This window comes from Lissotriton vulgaris, chromosome 10 (genome assembly GCF_964263255.1).
Source record: "Lissotriton vulgaris chromosome 10, aLisVul1.2, whole genome shotgun sequence".
Classification (NCBI taxonomy): Eukaryota; Metazoa; Chordata; class Amphibia; order Caudata; family Salamandridae; genus Lissotriton; species Lissotriton vulgaris.
In genome coordinates, this window is record NC_141698.1 from 4,342,383 (window position 1) to 4,364,556 (window position 22,174).

The window sequence follows — 22,174 nt, forward strand, 5'->3', positions numbered from 1 at the left end:
GGACTCACCTCTCTGTGGTCGTGAAGCTTCTTGAGCTGCCGGTGCTGTTCAATCAGAGGCACTCGGTGCTTCTCCCACTGGCTGGCGAGATGAACAATCCTTTGAGCGCTGCTCTCCACCACCACCTAAAAGGGAAGTAAGGGTGCAGTGAAAAGAGAGTTCACCAACCACAAGACAACCATAACCCTTTACCCCTCTCATAAGACGCCACCATCATCTGAATGGGAAGCCAGGCTGCTGCAAGGACAGAGTCCACTAGCGACTAAACAACCTCGGATAGTTCACCCCTCTCAAGACCACCATCTGAAAGGGAAGCCAACTGAGTCTACCAACCACAAGACACTGACACCTCAACTCTTTCATCACTCTCACAAGACAGTCATCCCCCTACATCTCAAGGGGAAGCTAGGCTGCTGCGAGGTCTCCACCACACAAGAGAACGTGCGTTCACCACTCTCTCAACACAGCTCTGCAACATTCTCAAGGAAGAGGAGCTAGAGATCAGAGCTAAAATGAGAAGCCCCTCCAGGCACTTCTCCAAGTTCCCAAACAACACTATATACCAGTATCTAAGGACAGCACGAGAGGGACAGAATAAATCGGCCAATCACAATCAAAGATCCAACTCTGGCATCTCACCAGGATCTGTGAACCTACTTTGTACACAAACCTGTAGAGTGACCAGAAGCAGATACAGAGGACCCCCAAAGGAGAACCCAGCCCATGAATATCTCCGGGGTCTGTAACCCTGTGACTGGCATGTGAGGAAAGAATGAAGCAGCAGACAGCAGGGTTACCCTCCACATCACAGGCTCTCTCCTCTAGATCATCGAGCACAGATTCACACTGCAAAAGCCGATGATATAGAATTTCCTGCACCCACCCCAGGCCTCTTGTTCTTTCACTTCTCTCAAACTGGTATCTCTGGCTCCCTTAGAATACACATGAAGTCATAATTCCACCAAAGTTCTTTCTTGATTGGACTTGGTATATTATGAAATCATGTGATGAAGATTGAGAGGTTGACCAAACCTTTCATTCATAAGAAGAGGTTTCCTTAGGCAGTAGTTATGAATTGGGTAATCAGTGGCCCTTCAGCAGGACATGTTGATGAATAGCCTCTTCCAACAGACTATAGTGAGATAAATTCCAATCGCTGTGCAATCAGGACTCAGAGGTGTAAAAACAGGGGGTAAATGCAGCACAGGGTAATCAATGAACCTCCACAATTTTTCCGCAGACACATTTCACCTGGTGAAAAACTAGTGAAAATGGAAAAAAACGAGAAACCTGGGACAAACATTTCCTGAATGTTATGCCTCATTCTGACCCACAGAACCAGTTACATCAATTACTGTTAGATTTCTTCTTCTTTTTTATAGTTAGACACAATTTAATCTAAATTTAGGGGTCGTTTTTAAGTTGATATCTGAAACTGGGGACTATTCCACGTAAGTTGCAAACGTTGCTACAGGTTGCGTCCAGATACATACTTGTAATTTTGCGAGGTTGTTTTCTGCATCCGGCAGCAAGTCCAGAGCTTGCTTTTTAATCTTCAGCACACTTTCATTCTCCTCCGAGCCCAGCTGTGTTTGTTTCATCTCATCATCCACCTTAAAGTAAGGAAAATATGAAGACCGTGATGTGGCGGCGTTTCACTTCCAAACAAGTTCAGGCAACATGCTTGAACATACACGCTCCCACACAGAATGCCTACCTACCTCCAACTCTTAAACCGTACCCTTGACGTCATTTACTTGCTGTGTCTTACCACCCACCCCTTCCACCTACCTCAAGGTCAATCACTCCGCGGACCCTCCTCCCCTCTGGCACGGTTTGCCTCTTTCAATTCAGTTCTGACAGTGGGAGGCTTTTTGTCACTCCCAGAGTCGCTACATACATCGTCTTCTACTCACTTGCCTCATATCTTCTCTTAGAGCTGGCCTATGCTTCTCATTCCACACTCACTGTTCATCACTTCTCAGATCCCCTTCACTCCCTGGTCTCTCACTCGGGCCATATATGCCATTACCACTTCAGTACTAGTCACTCCTCTGATTCCCTTCTCTCCCTGCCTCTCACTGGTGGTATAAACAGGACAATCCCTGCTGCATGCTGTTCGTCTTTGGATTCACACTGCCTCTAGTCCGTGCATGCCATTCAGCCAGTCACCAGTCCAGACCCTCTGCTTCGCTCACCTGTGCCATGCTGAGGTTTAGTTTCCGTATGTCTGCACCCACTTCCTCGATCTTCGCTGTCAGCCCGTCCAGCTGCTGCTGTAAAGCCTCCATCTCTTGCTGCTGCTCAGCCAGGATGTCCTGAACACGCCAAAGAGGGAGCAGAGAAACAGAACGATCAATGGGTCTCCTTCAGGAGCAAGCCGAGTTTCCAGACTGAACCATCCAGGCCTCCGGATTCCTTTCAGCATATTGTAGGAGGCTGGCTTTGTATACATACAGACAGGGCAGTGAAATACATGGGGAAATATGCCATGGGTAGAAGATATGGGGAACGGCTGTGCACACCTACTGTGCCCCAATCGTACCAGCCATTTATCACGAGTTCCGATCTTCCGATGGTACTATAGCGTCCGACTCCGAAGGCATCCTCACAGAACTCTAGAGATACTATGAACACCTTTATTCTACTCTTTCCTCTTACACCGAGACTGAAATATCGACATTTCTAGCTGAGATAGCCATTGTGTGGATTACCGATGGTCAACTCAATTTCTTTTGCCGCACCTATTACATGCGAAGAGATCGTACAAGCCATCCACGCTATGGATGGCACCAAGGCCCCCGGCTCCGATGGCATCACCGGAGCTTTTTGTAAAACTTACAACCATCTACTTGCCTCTCAGTTACTCGCTCTATACACGGAGGCACTGAGTACCGTCTCTCCCCCACCACTCTTCGCGATGCGTTCCCTACATTACTTTTTATACCTGGTAAGGAACCCCTCCTTTGAGTCTCATACAGACCACTTTCTCTCCTAAATTTAGATAACAGAATCTTTGCTAAAATCTTGGCCACATGCCTCTCCCTATTGATGGACTTAATTATTTCACCGGTGCAATCTTGGTTTGTCCCACACAGATCGACCTCTTTCAACCCGAGAACAATCTGTGCCGTGTTAAACACAAGCTCCCCTACACTCCCAGCTGTGGGGCATTATTGGCCGCAGAAAATGCGTTTGACTCGCTAGAATGGCCCTTCCTTAGAGCAACGCTGACAAAACTTGGCCTTCCCAGCCCCTTCATATCCTGATGTCCAAAGAGACGGAATGATGCCTCAATCAAACAGACACGCCGCGTTTGACATTTATTGCTACGTTCTGGCATGATTCTGTCAGACTCATACTGACCACAAGTTGGACATTAATTGTCATTCAACTTCTCATCTGAGCTACCTCAGCCATTCAGGCTCTGAGTGTTGTGATTCCCACCTTTGAATATCCGGCTTTGCTATATAACGCCTGCCCTGATGAAGACCCGCCTTTGACCTCCTCAACTTAGGCTGTTTTCTAGGGTCGAAACATTGATGGTTTTCTTGTCCATCCATGTCCTAAGATGCCCTTCTAGCAGAGAATCTATAGAATTATTAAGCCAAGGGCGATTTTTCTTGAACTTGAAATTGGACCTGTTTCGCTATGTTTTTGTTGTAAATATATGTACAGTACTATGTCACCCTTGTGTTTAAATACACAGATTTCATCACTTTTTTATTATACTCACTATGTCACTATAATCAAGCTCACATGCGCCGTTTTTCTCGATTGAATTACCGGACAGCCTTCTGTTCATTTTGTTTTGTCGTGGTAACTGTTGACCCGTTGTATGAATAATTGAAAACCATACAAAAAACTTTTGATAATTTTGATAATAATATACACTATCAGATCTTCTGTCAGTGTATCTTTCTTGTGTATTTCAATCATCTTTTTAAATATAAAGACACTACAAAGAAATTGCTGTCTACCCGACAGAACAGATCGTTGTTTATAGTATCCCGCTTATACAACATTTATTCAAAACTTTGAGCAGTCATCTCTTGCGGCTTATATAGACAGGGCGTAGGCCACGTGTTAAGTGGGATATCGTGGCCCTTCCCTACGAGCGTGGCAGTTTTGGAGTCCCAGACCTCTTTTTTTATTATCTTGCTGCATAGTGCTAAACGCCTACCACTGGTATCACCCAGACGCCCGCATCCCATACCTCAGACCTGAGAGAGACCAGGCCGGAGATATACCGCTCTTCAAAATTTCTACCACTGTTTCCCATCTGAACAACTCAAGCAGCACATGAAGCTCGAGGTATTTTGGCATATTCCACTAGCACTAGATAATCCTCCACTTGTGGACAATTTTTCCAGTTATATTATAGATAATTGTATGCAACATTATTCCAGGATTATAACACAAGGTGCTAAAGACTAGGCATCTCCTGCGCACTTACCGTGTGTTCCCTTTTCTTTGAATAGTGCAATAAATAAGCCAGTGTCGGTGGCTAGCAGGCCAGGCCATACTACCTTCGCCAACTTTCCTCTGATGCCCATGGCAAACAGACGGGTAACTTTACCACTCCTAGGCTAGCCCTTTCATATTATAACTTGTTACTTGATCCATCGTACACTTGCTTAAGTTGCAAACATCACTGTTTTTATTGCTTTTTGCATATAGGATTTTGCGAGCCTTGGCTTCTACCCATCGGTGCTTCTTTATGGACCATAGTGTCGATCGAGGCCCCCTATTACGGTGGTCCTTATATCTCCATCATAGCCCCAAGGCATTATTCTTGCAAGTTTGGGTAATTTGCACCTCTTTGATGCATGACATTTATACAAAGACCTTAAGATCTGCAACTCTGTCTGGAATCTTTAGGTCACCACTATCACTGAGATCTATCTATGCATGCCACTCTATGGGCGTTACTAAAGGGGGTGGTAATGGACGGAGCATCTGAACAAATCAAACACTCGCACCCAGTCAAAAGATCTGGGTTTAATCCATCACCGTTCTTTAGCCCACTCTGCCACCCCAGTTCAGACATGGCTATATGCAAATCAGTCTGACCCCTTGCCTCATGGGAACAGTCCAGCCCGAACTGCCAAGCCATGCCTTCCCTGGACCGGAAACAAGCTTCCGAGGACCGGTTTCTGGCATTCCAGCCGTCTTTAGCCCGGCTTGCTTGAATCCAGTGGCAAAGTGAACAAGGGACTCACGTCTGAGCATACCCCCAAGTGTGGCAGGGTATGCTCAGACGTAAATCCCTTGCTCACTTTGCCACTGGATTCAAGCAAGCCGGGCTGAAGACGGCTGGAATGCCAGAAACCGGTCCTCGGAAGCTTGTTTCCGGTCCAGGGAAGGCATGGCTTGGCAGTTCGGGCTGGACTGTTCCCATGAGGCAGAGGGTCAGACTGATTTGCATATGGCCATGTTTGAACTGGGGTGGCAGAGTGGGCTAAAGAACGGTGATGGATTAAACCCAGATCTTTTGACTGGGTGTGAGTGTTTGATTGGTTCAGATGCTCCGTCCATCACCACCCCCTTTAGTACCACTCTATGGGCGTGGTTTATTCTTTGCTATCTGCATGTCCTATTACATGAATGTATCTTTCCTGCTTTCATCATTTTAAATGTACTTCCCTGCCACTCAAGCCTTGAAATTCCATTTCAAGGACTTTTGTATAAAAACGTTTCTTCACTCACAGTATTTGGTGGTGTTTCTCCTCATCTTCTCTTTCATCTCCGGGATTTTCAAGATATCATGTTATTTTTTCGCTATCAACATGGTATCTTTAGAGCACTTTTGGGGGTTGCTTTGGTTTCAATTCATCTGCTGATTTTAATGAGCTTGCAATCATTTGGATTGTCGATAATATATCAGCATGCATTTCATGGAGCTTTTGTTTGAATATTTAATTTCCACTGAAGGATGCGACGGCTTTCTGATGAAGGCCCTTCCGCCGAAACGTGCAAAGTGTCATTACACCATCAGTGTCGCTATATCGCCAGCAAAACAAAACCGAGGCCATTCACACCACGAGCTAAATTATTCATGAATCATGTATTAATGAATTAATGTTTTCCGCTCTCAGTCATATGTATCCATGATATGAAGACTAAACAGGATTCCTTGGGCAGCTTGTATGTATAAAAAATTGGACAATCAAATGAATTCCTTACTCACTATGAAATGTTCACTGCCTATGACATTGTTCATGTAAACAACGTACCATGATGTTTGTTATTCAATATTTTTAAATGTTTTAGTGAAAAAAATCAAAAATTAAAATATATTTTGTGATACATTAGAAGTTTTCTTATTTATTAGATGAACTGTTGTTACATTGTTGATTACATGTCAGCTGTATTTATGTATGCATACACATTTACGTTATTTGTCTCTTGCTCAAGTTTGTTCCTCTCCATATTACCAAAGGGCATCCTCATGGACTCCACTGACATTCAGACTCTTTCCAGCACTCGAACATGGCGACAGCTCCTTTATGCTCTGGGAAGGCGTATACTATAGTCCCCTGACATCCCTTTGATGGACAACCCTTGTCTCACCCTCATGAGTAAAAACCGAATCCAGCAAACCCTTGCTCGTCATGGCCTCCATACCTTAAGGGATGTATTCCCAGACGGCTACGCCTCTTCCCACGCTACGGATACTCGCTTTGAGGTACCACTTACATGGATCATTTCAAACAATGCGGACTCTACAATACCTTGCCATCTTGTATACCCACATCAGGGGCAGCTCCTCCGCTATGACAGAGGAGCGTCACCCACTGCTTTCTCGCAGTGCGAGAAGCAAAAACATAAAATGGTGATAAGTTATTACCATTTTCTGTTTCCTTTGCAAGCGGGTGGGTAGGCGGGGCTGCTCTGCTCTCAGAGCAGGACACGGGAGGAGTGGAGTGCCCACTCCCAAGTGCACAAAGACTTTTGGTCAGCCAAACAGTCATGCGCACTTTTCCTTCTGTAGTGCAGCCTGCGTGGAGAATATGCCCACCCCTCTAGCCCCTGGCTGAGCGTCGTGTCACGGCGCTCAGACCAGTCACAGCGCTGTGTGCAGCGTTGTAATTGGCTCAGGGGAGGGAGCCTGGCTGCCTGCTTCCTGTTGGAGGCAGGAGGAGAGAAGTCGCATTTTTATACATTTTAATTATCCCCCCCGCGCAGGTGCGAGCCATGCTGGCCGCTACTGACCCACATACCCCCAGCCCCAGATGAGTATGTGCCACTTTCACTTATTATTACTGATCGTGACTGTACTCATTTAGTATCCTAACTGTACCGTGCATGTCTGGCCCTAAAACCAGACTCCACTACACGAGTTAGGGAGAGCAGACCTGGGCTATTCGATTCCAGACAAGGTCTGGGCATATTGCGGCTCTCAACACCACAGCATATACTCTCCCCCCTCGCCCTTATCTGGGTTGAAGTTTCATATGTTTAAATTGTTTGCTATGAAGGGCCGTATATGACCACCTATGAGGTTTCATATGCTCAATAATGCAAATATGTACATTAGCAAAAATTCAAAAACAATAAAAAGTTTTTAAAACATCAAGTGGCCCGGTCAGAGGAAGAGGAGCCAACTTCACTCTGGTTAGAAAAACGCTTTGGGTGTCACAGCAACTTGGGCGCAAGGCACGTAAGAAACTTTCAGGAGAGAGTGGCACAACATTTTGAAGCCATGCAGAGGAATTTTGTTTACATGCTCTCCTCAGTTTAAAACTACCAACGTGCCTGCTTTTGGAAGTAAACACACAACCATCCACCGGCCACTCTGTCTTCCTTTCTGGATCGCAGCGCTTCACTTTAGACGAGTCACTCAGCCCTGCTTTTTACTCAACATAAAAAGTGCTCTGTGTTACCTGTTCATTCTTCTTGCTTGATGGTAGACTGTCTGCCGACGCCTGCAGCTGACTGGCGAGTCTCTCCGCCTCCTGCCAAACACACAGGCTACACTGTTAGTCGTCACAAAGCAACGGCCCTCTTGGAGCCAGGGAAGGGCAAGTGTAACAAAAATGTCAATACCCCTATATACACCCTTAACTTTAAAATGTACCCAACAGATGAGCAACAATCTCAGAACCCTTCATTCCAGAAACGGGAGTGCCACGCTGCACAATCGCACACAGGCCGTTCCGTACAGGGACTTCGTTCAAGTACCCTGCACTTTCAAGAAAGCGTTAAAACCAGAGATGTCTATTTACCTGTTTAAATGTAAACTTCTCAGTGTGAGTAAAGCGAGACCCCTTGGTTAGGGCATCGTCACCACTGGTTACAAAGGATTTAAGCACGCCGGCGAGGTCAAGGGAGGAGCCTGAGGTTTGTTGGGCCTCCGTTAGGCGCTGAGAGACCTGGCGGAGCTGCTCTTGCACCCGCTTCTGCAGCCGCTGGCGCTTCCGCGAACGGTACTCCTACAAAAGAAAGAGCATCAGAGGCAGAAACCGATTGAAGCATGGAGAGGTAAAGGGTAAGAAACATCATGGGGCACACTAGCAAAAGGAAGGAAAGAATTGAACTGGGACTATGGAGAGAGTTAGAGACAGATAGAGGTAGACACAGAGACCAACGGACGGACAGGCGCAGGGAGAACTGAAGACAGCAAGTGCCAGAAATGCAACAAGAGACAGAAAGAAAAAGTCAGCAGAGAACATCAGTAAAAGCACGGAGGATGACGAGTCACAGAGTAGGAGATGGGAAGGAAACTCAAAATAGAAGGAGAGAGACATATGAATAAATGACACATGCAAGAGTGTAAAGAGTTGGAGATGGGAAAGAGAATGAAAAACAGATATACAATCTGGAAGAGCTGCAAGTAAAGGGCACGTTTGTACACAGCCAGAGACAAGCTGGTATCCCAGAAATATAAAGACATATTGGGAAGGGGGGGGGGGGGGGGGGGGGGGAGGGCCGGGCAGCCAGGAAGTTGTGAGGAGCACAACAGATACCAACTGACTCGGGCACTGACTACCATTTTGCTCTCCACTGAGGCACATTTCTGCCTGGAAATCATCTCTATTTCTATACATGCTGCATTTGAGATTGCAACTGAATCTGCGTGCACATGTGGAGGAGAGAAAAAAGAGCGAAGGAGAGAGAAGAGATAGAGAGTTTGCGTGTGCGTGTCTCTGATTGTCTGTGTGTGTCTGTGTGTGTGTCTCCGTTTGTGGATGTGAGAAGGTTTGGTATTTTTGCTATCCAGCAGTGTATCTCCAGGAGGAAGAAATCCATTACAGTGGAGTAACACTGCATCTGAGACATGAGAAGCTGCGGGCCCAGCTGTAGCAAAATGAAGCGTTACTGACCAGTAATCCTAGCTATCCTCAAGGGAATCCAAACCAAAGTCAAGCACTGAACGGTCTTGCCCACAGGAACCTGGAGCACTTTCATTTAATATTATATGTATGTAGTTTGATATGAATTTTCATAGGAAAGGCATTTTTTGTTTCTATAATAATGTTGGTGATCTTGGACAATCTACAGGACACTTTCCGTAAAAAAAGATCACTCAACTTTGGCTGCTTCATGGAAAGTTTCAAGCTGATCCGTCAAGTAGGCACTGATAAAATAAAGAGGGGAGGCAGTCCCCAAAAATGACATGAAATTTGGCAGGAAGTTCAACTTTACTCAGAAAGCATTCTTTCATTATTTAGTGTCAATCTGTTCAATAGTTAGAGAAATTTGAATTTAAAGAGGTGCGCATTGTGGTCGTCAAGGGCTAAAACTCCTGGAAAAGTTATTGATATCTGGACATTGTGTACAGCAAGAAGGTATGTACCATGGGACTCTGGCAGTGCCAACAATTACTTAAATGCCATTGGCTGAGGGGGAATTTCTCCCAATAGCCAATGGGGCACCGCGGTACCCGGACGGAACATCGGTACCTTACAAGTTGATCAGCCAGCTGCAACAATTCAGGAAACTGTTGCAGCTGCCATTACAAGACTAGGGGACTCAGTCCTTATGTCCTGAAATATTTTTAAATAAGCATTGGCAAAGCCAATTGGTCTCATCTACACGAGCACTATTGGTTTTCTTTGTGTCTATTAGCCATATGTACCTCAGTCTGACTGCTGTGCAGCATGGCTAAAAGTTAGGGAAAATGTGCTAAGAGGTGGCCAGCACTGGTCATAGCGCTTTTCTTCTGGCATGCGTGGCAAGCAACACAATGTGGGAAGGAGACCGGGAAAGCAACAACACGGGAGGTGTGGGAGGGACGGTCGAAGCAACAAAGCCAGATGAGGCAAGGGATGGGACAAGCAACAATGTGTGAGGGACATGGGAGGGATGGGGGACGCAACACAACAAGGGATGTGCAGTGGAAGGGACGAAGCAACAGCAACAATGCTGGTGGAGCAGGCCAAGAAACAACTGCAGGGCAAGCAACTTAAAAGGGAAAAAAAGTACCTCCGAACGCATGAGCAGTGGAGGGATACACACTAGAAGAAGGAAGCACATGAGGAGGAAGGAAAGGCAGCAAACGCTGATCAAAGAGAAGTACGGAAATGAAGAACAATGAAGCCAACCAGGTGTAAGCAATGGGTGGGCTCTAAGCCCCCTGTGAGCTAACAAAATGTCTAGTAAGCGATAGCACATGCACGGTTTCAGGCAAGGCCTTACAAGGCACAAGGGGGCATGTTAGGAACACCCTGAACCACAGGTACTTAGGACAGGACACAGAAGGGCGCCCCCCAACCAAAATTAGCATTTTAAACAAAACACATTTTCAGGCTGATGTACTCTCACAATATCAGACTCTCAAACTCTATCCCATGGTACCACAGCACAGGGCAAGATCACATGGGGATTTTTTTATAAAGCCTACCTACGTAGTGGGGGATTGGTGCAGGGCCTGTCCTTTGGTCAAAGACCATGTGCAGCACATGTTGGCTGCACGTGAAGGGTTGGCCGTGGGGCCAATTTAGGATATGATTTAAAAAAAAGAAATTTAATGAAAAACAAAGGTTAAATTGGATTTATAGTTGGGTATTGGAAGGAGAAATGATCAAACATTAAATAACCCTAAAACAATAAAATACACTGGTTATAGTTCAGTCAAAAAAGTATACCGTGCGCCTCCGTATTGCACTGCTATGGACTCAAATGTGAAATAACTTATGACATGCCCGGGGCAACACCGGCTGGTCACTCGAGGGAGAGAGGGTGCGAGAAAGGTATGATGATAAGTCTGTAAGCAGGATGCCTCTTTTGCACACTCACAGATGTTTCAGAGGGATCACGGATTGTGGCGGGAGTATGAGCGAAGTGGTCTAATCTCGGTCAGATCGGTTATATTAACGATTTGATTCTGTACATGTCTACAAGAGACGTGGTCTAAGGACCCTTTTTTATTGATAGTTTTATCACCTACACAGGTCCGGCGAACCCCTCTAAAAAGGGCAGGGGTGAGGGTGGTTAGGCTATCTGGAATTCCTAAAGCTCTCCAATACAGTAACTCAAATGTCCATTGATTCTTTGCACCAACAAGCACTTTGTATTTCTGGTTTGGGGCCCAAAAAAGCGATAGTGATTAATTGTTATAACAACTTTCATCATACCAACTCTGATGTAATCAAAGCTCGGGGTTTTGAACTACAGAAATGAAGTTTGATCAACAAGGTTGAACGGTCTTTAATCTGGATGGGGGACTTTAAAATGCATCTTTGTATTTATTTTATTTTAAAGGTTTTATATAGCGCCGGCTAGACCCGGAGGTATCAGAGCGCTGTACATAAGCATCAGATCATAGTTACAAGTTACAAAGGTTAAACAGTTATTAGAGCATGGCAACAGTTACTTGTAAGGTCGAGATAAAACAAGAACAAATACGTAAGGGGAAAAGGAGGCAAGGGGAAAGATTCAGGGGAGGGGTAATGAGGAGGGAAAGAGAAGAGGTGGGTGACGGACATAGCATGGAAGGAGGAGGGGAAGGGCGACGGGGACACAAACTGGTAGGTTCAACTCTGCTGATGTATGTGGAAGAACTCGCTCACATGGAAATGGCCTGTCTCTTTTCGAGCATGATTTGGTAAGAGATGTTCAGATTCACATCATCATGAATTATCATTTGTTTTAAGTATCAGGCAGGTACGATGTTAACTTTGTGGGGTTTCCAACTTTGACAGGAAGAGATTTCTCCCCATGTATTGATTTCATGATATTCTTGGATGACTTGCGCCCTCCTATTCCGATTATAAGGTTTCTGCACATTTATCCAAGTAACCAGAACCCATTCATTTCTTTAACTCATTTTAGGTTCAATATATTGCAAACATTTGTAACTTTTCCAGAGAAAGGGTTACGGAAGAACTTGCCAGTTGTCTTTGGGATAATCACTGTTCACAAACGACAATGCAATTCAATATGTTCAGTCGTTATTTCGTGCTGAGGAACCAGTTTTTGTTACTTTCTTTCTTTTAGATTCAGATATTGTAGGCCAGCATGTTATTTTCAAATATCAAATGTTTTCGATTAGAATAAGGACTTTGCTATCATGATTTATTATAACGCTTCACTGTACGGACCTTCATGTACTGCGATATGTGTGAAGATGATGTGTATTTTTGTTTTACAGAGTTTAGTATGTAATATTGTGAAATTACTGTCTGTATTGTACCTTTCATAGCCTTTGGCTGAAGAACGATTATTTGACTCACTGACTGACATGTTAAAATTAAAAATAATATGACAAGAATGTGGGCTTGGCGTTTGCACAGGGATGGTGCAGGGTGTGGTTAAAGGCCAATGCATGACAGTGGCACAAGTTATAGTTTTCAACATTAGCTCATATCTCATTCTGATACCAAACTATAACATCACTTTAACCTTTTTTCCGGTGGCTATACAAAACGCACTTCAATAGCTTGAGTGAACCTTGCCAGTTCCACGTTTACAAAACCACTATCGCGGCATTGGAGGGGGTTGGAATTCAAGCTGGGAGCCGCAGCGGATCTGCAAATAAACACACTCTTAGTCATAATGAAACTAAACGTGGGGAGGGCTTTAGAACCCACCAGGTCAGCCTGGGGGTCATGATGCGCTCATCCTGCCTCCTTTTGTGCCCATTTTATTAACTTGCAGGACAGAGGGACTCAGTCCCTGCATCCTGTAATGGCAGCTGCACATTTTTCCTCCAATGTTGTGGCCACCGATTTCTGGAAAACTACTGAATTGATTTAAACCAAACGAAGAAAAGCACTTTCCTTGAGTAGTTTTATTTTCTTGCCAAATCCGGTGTAAGCCATTTCAGCTACTTTTTCAGTATTTAAAAACAATCCTATTGGATTTAAAATGGGACCCTCCATTTTTCCTGGCTTCTTCTTGAGGGTTCGGAACGAAACTTGCCGTGAAGGAATCAAAGTCGGCGTGCTTGTTTTTTGGAACATTTCACTCAGGTTCGTCAAATGGCAGCAGAGTTATTGGGAAATCAAGGGAAACACTGACAGAACCATCACTACATTGGTGCCTTCACCACAGTGCGATATAAACCATGCGTGTGACAATTCAGTGCTTATGACAATTGATGAGGATCAAACACAAGATGTGATGGGAGGAATGCTAGACCCTTCCTCCTGAGGCGGAAAGCCGGGAGAAGCAGCTTATTGTATTTTATCTGTGTTTAATACTGTGTTTTTAAATCCTGCATCTTGCACTTTTGGGCGCCGTGCAGCGGAGCTAGCGCTGTCACGTGTCCCACCTTCTAATCGGCTCCTATCGCAGTCGCACAGGCCGCTGGCCACGCCCACTTTTAGGCCACGCCCCCTCCCACCCCTACAGATTCCTACTTCAATGTGTAACTTCAGGACGCGCAGCGGACGAGCGCAGCGGGCGCGCCGAAGGCGCGCCTAAGGCAAGCCCGTCTGCGCCCGTCCGCGACGGGCCGGGACCTGGGGCCATAGACCCTACCCATTCTCTGGTGTACTCCATAGCTCAACTTCTCGCACATCCTGCGGTCTCCTCTCCCTCCCCTTCTGTACTGTATCGTCTTGACTCGCTTGGCATTCACGCCCCTCGTCCTTCCTGCCCACTCTCTTCTACCTGTCGCCCCATTTCTTCCTCCACTGATCCTCCTCTCGTTACCCGCGCCTCACCTGTCCCTCTGGCATCCTCTGCTTACCTGCTCAATACCCGGTCCGCTGTCAAGCATCAGACGGAACTCTTTAATCTTTTGAACACGGACTCCCCAGACTATTTATTCCTCACTGAAACCTGGTTCTCCACGGATTCCCTCCCGGATCTCCTGGCCATTCTCCCCGACTCCTACTATGCCCTCCGAGCAGACCGCCCGGCCGGCAAGGCGGGTGGCGGTGTTGCAATGATCATCCGCTCCACGTTGAAATTTCAACTTCTCGCTCACCCCCCCTATACCTAACGTGGACTACTTGGTGGCCCTTTCGCTCAATCTCTCTGCACCTCTTACTGTCGTTCTCATGTACCGTCCACCCCAAGCCATGCCTTTATTTGTTGCGGCTCTACAGGATCTTGTGGCCACACTCGTGGTAAACAACTCTTCGGTTATCCTGCTTGGCGATTTTAACTTCTGGCCAGGTGACCCTAGGGAAGACTTGGCTTCCAAAGACTTTTCTGCCACCCTCCAAAGTCTGAACCTTACATCCCACATTTTGGCTCCCACCCATGCCCTGGGCCCTATCCTGGACCAACTCTGGTCACTACGCTGCAACGTCTCACCTTCTATACTCCCTTGCATCTGGTCCGACCACGCCATGACTTCATTTCGCATTCACTCGGCTTCCGCCGACAAGCTACCTCCACCCAAAAATATACTGGCTCGCAGTTGGAATCAAACTGACCTTAACTCTCTCTCGCTTTCCCTGGCTTCTTCAGTTCCAGATCTTACTAACCTCTCTTTGGATTCGCAGACAGATACTATTAGCATCTGGCTCTCCTCTTCCTGCGATCAGGTCGCCCCGTTTAAGGTCAAATCTGTTCGCCCCTATGATGCGCCTAAATGGTTCACCAACGAGCTCAAAGATCTCAAACTTGATCTTAGGAGGTCGGAGCGTCATTGGAGACGGAACTACTGTCCTAACCTTTGTGCCAAATACAAACTTCTCCTAAACGACTATAAAAGAGCGATCCTTGCGGCCAAAACCAAATACTTCACGGACAGAGTTGCCCTATCTGCCAACAAATCCTGAGAAATTTTCTCCCTGGTTCACAACCTGGCCACCTCCGACCGCACCAGTACCAGTACTGTTCCATCTCAGGCCCTCTGTTCTTCACTCAATGACTACTTCATTGATAAAATTACTAACATCAAGGCCAATATCCCCACGGTACTCCAACCTGGCCTCTCATGCTCCCTCCCTCTCCCTTCCTCCTCTTTGGATCAGTTTCCTCCCATCTCCACGGACCGGTTCCTCAACTTGCTTACAAAAGTCAAGTCTGGATCTCCAGCGGACTGTGCTCCTGCACGGATCCTTAAAACTCTTTTCACTAGTTGTTCTGCCCCCCTCTTGCCCTTCTTAATGCCTCCTTAGCTCTAGGCTCTGTTCCTTCGTCTTTTAAATCTGCTATCGTTCTCCCCATTCTGAAAAAATCTGGTCTGGACCCCTCCCTCCCTCCCTTCTAATTTTAGGCCTATCTCCCTTCTCCCTTATCTGGGTAAGATTCTTGAAAGCCATGTTACATCTTGCCTGTCCAACTACATTGAGGAGAACCACCTCTTGGCCTCCCATCAGGCGGGCTTTCGCCCAGGCCATTCCACGGAGTCAGTGGTCATGGCGGTCCTGGACGAACTCAAAGGGAAAGCTGACATCAATCTCCCTCAGGCCCTGGTCCTCCTCGATTTGTCCGCTGCGTTTGACACGGTCGAATCATTCCATTCTTCTCGACCGTGTCAGCGCAGCGGGCATCCGGGGCGCTGCCTTCTCTTGGCTTGCGTCCTTTCTTCAGGGCAGGTCCCAAGCGGTTCACCTCTCGGGCTTCTCCGCTCCTCCCCGTTCGGTCACCTGTGGGGTTCCCCAAGGCTCCTCCCTTTCCCCTCTTCTCTTTAACCTTTATATTTACCCCCTCATCGCCTCTCTTCTCGAGCTGGGGGTCTCTGTGTATAACTACGCGGACGACCTCCAGCTCGTCTTCGATTGTCTTACCCTTCTGTCTCTCTTCCCAAGTTTTGTTCCACTTTAGTCTTTATATCTGAATGGATGAGCATCAATCACTTGAAGCTCAATCCGGACAAGACGGAGCTTGTCCTCATGGGTGGTCCCTCTAACCCCTGGTCCCCGGTTCATTGGCCCCCTTCTTTTGGCTCCCCCCCCTCACCGGTCTCTTCTGTTCGGACCTTGGGCATTCAGGTCAGCCATGACCTTACTATGCATGCCCAAGTCAGCTCAGTCGTATCCTCCTGTTTTCTGTCTCTCCGCCTCATTCGGAAAATCTCTCGCTATTTCTCTACGGATGCCCTAGTCATGGCCCTTATCACCTCCCGCCTCGATTATGGGAATGGCCTGTACGTGGGCATACCCGCCTACGAAACCCGCCGTCTTCAGGCCATTCAAAACCAGGCTGCCCGCCTCATTCTTCGTCTTCCCAAATCCTCCCACACCACTCCTGCACTAAAGTCCCTTCATTGGCTTCCTGTCCACTTCAGATCTTTCTTTAAATTGGCTTGTGTGACCTTTCGCGCTCACACCCACTCAGCTCCCTCTCTTCATCGGATCTCTCATTTCCCCTCACGTCCCCAGTCGCACTCTCCGCTCCTCCTCTCTCTCCCTTCTCCATGTTCCCCGCTTTCGTAAATCCAGAACGGGAGGCACCCGATTCTCGGTTCTGGCCCCCCGGTTCTATAATAGCCTTCCTTTGTCCATCCGTTCCATCCCTATTTACACTGTCACTTCTGCAAAGCCCTTAAAACGTTTCTGTTCTCCCAGGCCTTCCCCTGCTAGTTTTCCCGAGTCCCCTCTGTGAGTCTGATCTAACCCTCAGCGCCAGGAAGCCGCTTGGCCGCAGTGCGCTTAATCAAGTTCTTTTTTTTTCATTTTCATCGCTTAGGTGAATCCCAACCAATCATTCTTTTGCACACCATACACCTTAGTTTGGACCCAGCCATATGCAAATCAGCCATGACCCTGCTCCAATAGAACAGTCCAGCCTGAACTGCCACGTCCTCCCTGAACCAGAACACAAGTGATCCAAGGCCGGATTCAACCTATCAGGACTCTTCAGTTGGGTGCAGCATGGTTCCAGAGGCAGAGCGTGCACGGGACTCACGTCTGGGCACACCCGTGCCATTTAGGGTGTTACATCAAACAAATGATGTCCACACTGCCCCGTGTGAGACTGTGTCCTACGGCTTTTTTCATAAAGACAGAGGGCAGAAAAATGGGAAAGAACCCTTGTCTGGAAAGGCTCAATGTGACAAACCGACCACAGTTGGACCCCCATCTTACTAATGAGATGACTCCAAAGGAAACGAAGTCGCTTGATCACAAAGACTGAGCCCTTGACTTGAGGCCTACACTGAGCAAGTCACAGACTAGAAGGAACACGTTAGATCTGCAGCGACTCTTGGCGACTGCAAACAATCTGGGAGCAGGGTTTAAAATAAAAGACATGCCACCTGTGCCGCCTTACTGCGGGCTAGTTATTATTTACTGTCCCTGCTCACTGGGCAGATTTATCATCCCTTCAGAACCCAACTGGGATCTGACATGGAGCAGGAGCGATCGCTCCTTAACGCAAATATGAGGCATGTATTTGTTACTTTACATTTTCAGTTGTATTAAGGAGTGATTTTCTCATACAAAATTACCTTTAAATGGAGGATAAAAAATGAAAATTGGATGTGTTTCTATGGTCAGTTGAAAACAATGATCACTGAAAGAGGAGGCATGCAGGCCCTCGCCCCCCTGCCAGGACACTCCCAGACGCTGCGACTCCATACCTCAGCAGAGAGACGCGACGCAAGGCCTTGGCTCTTCCACTCGCTCTCCCACTCCTGGACACCGCTCAGCTCGGCCGTGTTCCTCTCCAGTAAGGATGCAGCTAAGAAGGCTGGTTGGGTCGGCTGGTCGCACACAGGCAGCAGATACTTCTGATAATACTCTTTTAGCTCTGAGGGAGGGCGAGAAATGGCGTTAGAACAGTTTGTGGGGCTACTAAGGTGAGGTCAGCCAGAATCACGTTTCAGAGACTGCTTTGTTATGCCTCAGACCAGTCTATGTCAAGCAGGGGAAACCGTGACCTCTTAACTGGGAAATTAATCCACTTCAATGCTGGGGCCAATGATTCTGTCCCTTGTAATTCTTGTTATCAGTCAGCACTGTAGCTTGGGGGTTGAAAAGAGATGCCATTGTGGGTTAAATCCTGTTGGCCCACTAAGAAAACAGGAAATACCCAAAGGAACCTTGTTTAGTGCATTAGATTCTCCTCAATAACGCTCAATCTTGGCTGCATTTGTGTCCAGCAATTTCAGCACAAAACGCAACTTGAGACACCAGGGAAAACTGTCCGGGCCTCGTAATCTTGATAGCTCCAGTTACCAAGATCATTGGTGATTACAAGCAACTTGCACTGGCGCCCACATGGTTCAATCTTTGCCGGCTCTCCCAGTACAAGAGCTTCTCTGCCCAAGGCAGTATAACAAGAAGCATGTCACAGAAGCAAGCACACATGGAGAGCGGAGACATCGCAGCAGGCTCATTACCTGGACAGATCTTTTGACCAGTTGCGTCGTTTTCACTCACAAGGACCAGCGGCTGGACATGGAAGCGTTGTTTTCGGCTTGAACCCTAAAAAAAATGGATAATGTAGTTCTGAATCGGTAGCGCTCAGTTATTCACTCTGCCTTCATTCCCTTCAGAATGCTCGAGCCCTCCTCCTGCCGAGTGTCCAGAGATGCGACCATATTACACCCGGCCGGTCTGCGAACCCCTGGCACAAGCAGCCCCTTGTGTTCTATTCAGAATGTTGTGCCCTTCTGATCATCGTTTCCACCCTGCTGTAACTGCCTTCTGCTCATCCTTGGGCATAGCACAAAAGACCACAGTAAGAACCCCATTCAGAGGGCAGAAGGGCAAACAGGAATTACTGTCCCAAAGGTGGTAGTTGAGGCCTTATCTCCTGAAGTCCAGAGGCCTGACTTACTGTTGGCTCTGAGCAACTGGGCCAGACAGGAGTTCCCACTCACATACTTGCTTTTATGTAAACATATTATTTATATATAGACACAAAGGGAAATATGAAACACTACAAATAATACACAGTATTCTTACGGCACGTACACTAGTATTACCAGCGTCAGCTCTCCAGTTCCACCTCCCTATCTAAGAATCATGGTTATTCTTCATTCACACAAGACAACACTCAAGGTGGGCCTCGATAGTGAGTTCCGGTCTGAGAAGCTTCACCATGGAAAGTCAAAGTGTTCCTAAGTCACAGCGCTTCAAAGGCCCGGAATTTATTCGTACTCACTCCTGCTGAAGTGACGGTCCAGAGAGTTCAGACATCAGCTGGAAGCCGGACTAGGAGCTGAAGGCAGGATGCTGCGAGCGAGGCGGCATTGATCCAGTGTGCTCCTCTGGGTCTGCGGTATATCTCCCAGAGTCCAGTGACCGGCTTGGCCACTATGGGTTTGGGTGGCTGAATTGATTAATTTTCTCCATGGGTTGCAACACGCAACTTCTTCACAGTTTCATGCTGCTCTGTCGGCGATGGCCCTTTCCTCCTGCCACGGTCCCCTCCTTACATACGGGGTGGGGGGTTGGGCACAATGGCACACTGGGCGATAGTCCCTTCAGGTTACCACACTGCCCACGGTGACAGCCCTCTTCTCAACAGAGAACCAGGGCGACAGCATTCATGGATGCGTACAGCGCACTCAACGTTGAGTGCCTTTTCAGGTCACAACATTGCACACTGCGACAGCCCTATCTTCCTCAAACCACTGTATCAGGGTGCTGGCCTTTACGATTCCCTGCAGCCTCCACCTGGCATACAGGGGCTACAAACAAGGTACATGGGCTGATGGACCGACTGGTGCGGCGGTCCCATCGGCCCAGAATCTCACACTTCGCTCCCGGATCCACTCGGTAGGACCTCCTCTGGACCTCGGTCCGTCCAGGCAGTCTCCTCACAGGGTCGCCTGGTCTCGCATCAGGCAGTAGCTGGTAGTGCAGGCTCCAGGGTGAGGGATCTTGATTCTCCTGGGTGATGCCCCCGCATGCAGCAGGGAACCCGACAGTTCCTGTTCTTGTCACAACAGGCAGAAGTCATGCTGAGCTTCCACACGCTGATGCACAGCTTCAGTTTGACAATCTTGGAAGGCTCAAGCTCCCTTTTAAAACTAAAGGGCACATCGCACTGCAATGTAAAAAGAGACGCCCAGACTGCAAAGCGTAGAGCTGGTAAAAAAGGGGGGGGGGTGGCTTGTGAGTGGTCGACAACAAGTGACCATGGAGCTAGAAGGGGGTGGAGTCAGCATGGGGGCAGTAGGTAGGTGGGGGTATGTGGATGTAACAAACAATGAAAAGCAGTATAGATGGTGAGTGTTGGACCTGGCCCTTTTGGCAGGTTCACCCGAGACTTTTTCCTTTTTCCTAGCCTGTTTCTGGAACCTGGTGTTGGTGATTTTAGGCCTCTGCGCACTTTTTCACTGTGGTACAGTGTAAAGTGCTTGAGCTCTCTGTGTATGTGTGGTGAGTGACCTGCCCTCCCGTAGGAATGAAGAGGGAATATGTATGCCCATGGTAGTTCCTGATGTGTGGGGATTGCAGGGGCGAGTTTGGTATGAGAGAACTCGTGAGATTGAATGCTGCGAAATGGTATATGCGGTATGACTGTGTCTAGTATAGAAGTGCCACTTTTAGAAGTTGGCATATTTGTGTAATTTGTGTCTGGCGTGTGATTGGCTGGTGAGCCTGGTCCAGGAGTGCCTGGGCCTGCTTGTGGATTGACTGTCTGGTTTGAGGGTGACAGGGGCTGGAGAGCCCAGGAGGTTGTCTGAGTCAGCCCATGGATGAAAGGCAGCATCTGCTGCCAGGGAAGTGGGAGGAGATGGCACCTGATAGTGAAGGGCTGTGCCTGCCAAACCACAATGCTGGCTCCACCCCCCCGCTGGGCGACTGTCACCTCTGTCCCTGATACTGAAGGGACTTCCCTATAACCAGTTCTAGCTGGTTCTCACACTGCCTACACAAAGACTTCAAAGACTTTTCTGTGTATAAGAAGGGGCTGTGTCCCCTTCCAAAATGTTCTTGTTTCTAACTTGAATCTGCCAGGGGCATGCTGCTGCTTGGGCTCAGGGGAATCCCTGGGCCCTGCCCAGCACCTGGACCTCTGATGGACTTTCCTGGACTCCTGGGGGACCCCTCTGCCTTGCTGGGCTGATGGGGGGGGACTTGGCTTTGCCCCCTGGGAATCTCTGGGACCTATGCAGCATGGAGAAGCTGCATTCCCCTTCAGAGAACCTTTTTATTGCTTTTGCCAGGGCTTATTATAGCCTAAAGCGCCTGGAAGTGCTTTGTTTGCTGATCTAGCGCTAGGAGCGCTGTGGATGGTCCTTTAGCGCTTGGGAGCGCTTCATGGGCGAGTGCCGGTGCCCACCCGGCACCTTTATCTAATTATTTTTTTAGATGGATGCCACCCCATTCATTGCATTGCCCAACGGGTGCTCACCCCGTTTCTACTTTTATTTTGGATTTCGAAGGTGCCCACCCCTCGTTTTGCCACTTTTAAATCACCGCCGCGGCCCTCGCGCCGCGACCAGGAAGTCAGGCACTGTTGTGCCTGATGTGGGGCGGGACTTCCGGTTCCCGGAGGAAGTCCCGCCTGCTGCTGCGCTCCGATTGGCCAGTCCGGCCGGCTGAGGGGTGGAAGATGGCGGCGGCCGCTGCGGGGCTCCCGTGACCGAGAGGGAGCCCCGAGAGAAGAAGTGTGGCCTGCTGCTGGGGCTCCCGTGTGCTTAGGGAGCCCCGGGGAGAGAAGGAAGCGCCGGCGAAGGAGAGCCGCCGCCCAGCCGAGAAGCCGCCGCCCGGAGGAGCCCCGCACAGGAGAGCCCGGTGAGTCGAAGGGCTGGGGGGCTCCGTATGGGCCACTGTGGGTGCCTGTTGAAGGCACAGTGACGGCGAAGAGCGGCCCCACTTGGCAGCGGGCCGCTCCAGCATTTGGGGCATGATTTTAGGAGCTTGAGAGC

General features: G+C 48.1%; 1 protein-coding gene across 2 annotated transcripts in view; it reads right to left on the minus strand.

The window, feature by feature from the left end:
- The window catches only part of CCDC22 (CCC complex scaffolding subunit CCDC22), a 102,709-nt gene that overhangs the window by 62,385 nt on the left and 18,150 nt on the right, over window positions 1-22,174 (minus strand). For both annotated transcript variants that reach the window (XM_086940154.1, XM_086940155.1), the window contains exons 6-12: window positions 18,689-18,773; window positions 17,927-18,096; window positions 8,229-8,435; window positions 7,887-7,958; window positions 2,199-2,318; window positions 1,494-1,613; window positions 9-125 (exon numbers count right to left, since the gene is read on the minus strand). In XM_086940154.1, the coding sequence (XP_086796280.1) occupies window positions 9-125; window positions 1,494-1,613; window positions 2,199-2,318; window positions 7,887-7,958; window positions 8,229-8,435; window positions 17,927-18,096; window positions 18,689-18,773 (891 nt within the window). The remainder of the gene's footprint in view (window positions 1-8; window positions 126-1,493; window positions 1,614-2,198; window positions 2,319-7,886; window positions 7,959-8,228; window positions 8,436-17,926; window positions 18,097-18,688; window positions 18,774-22,174) is intronic.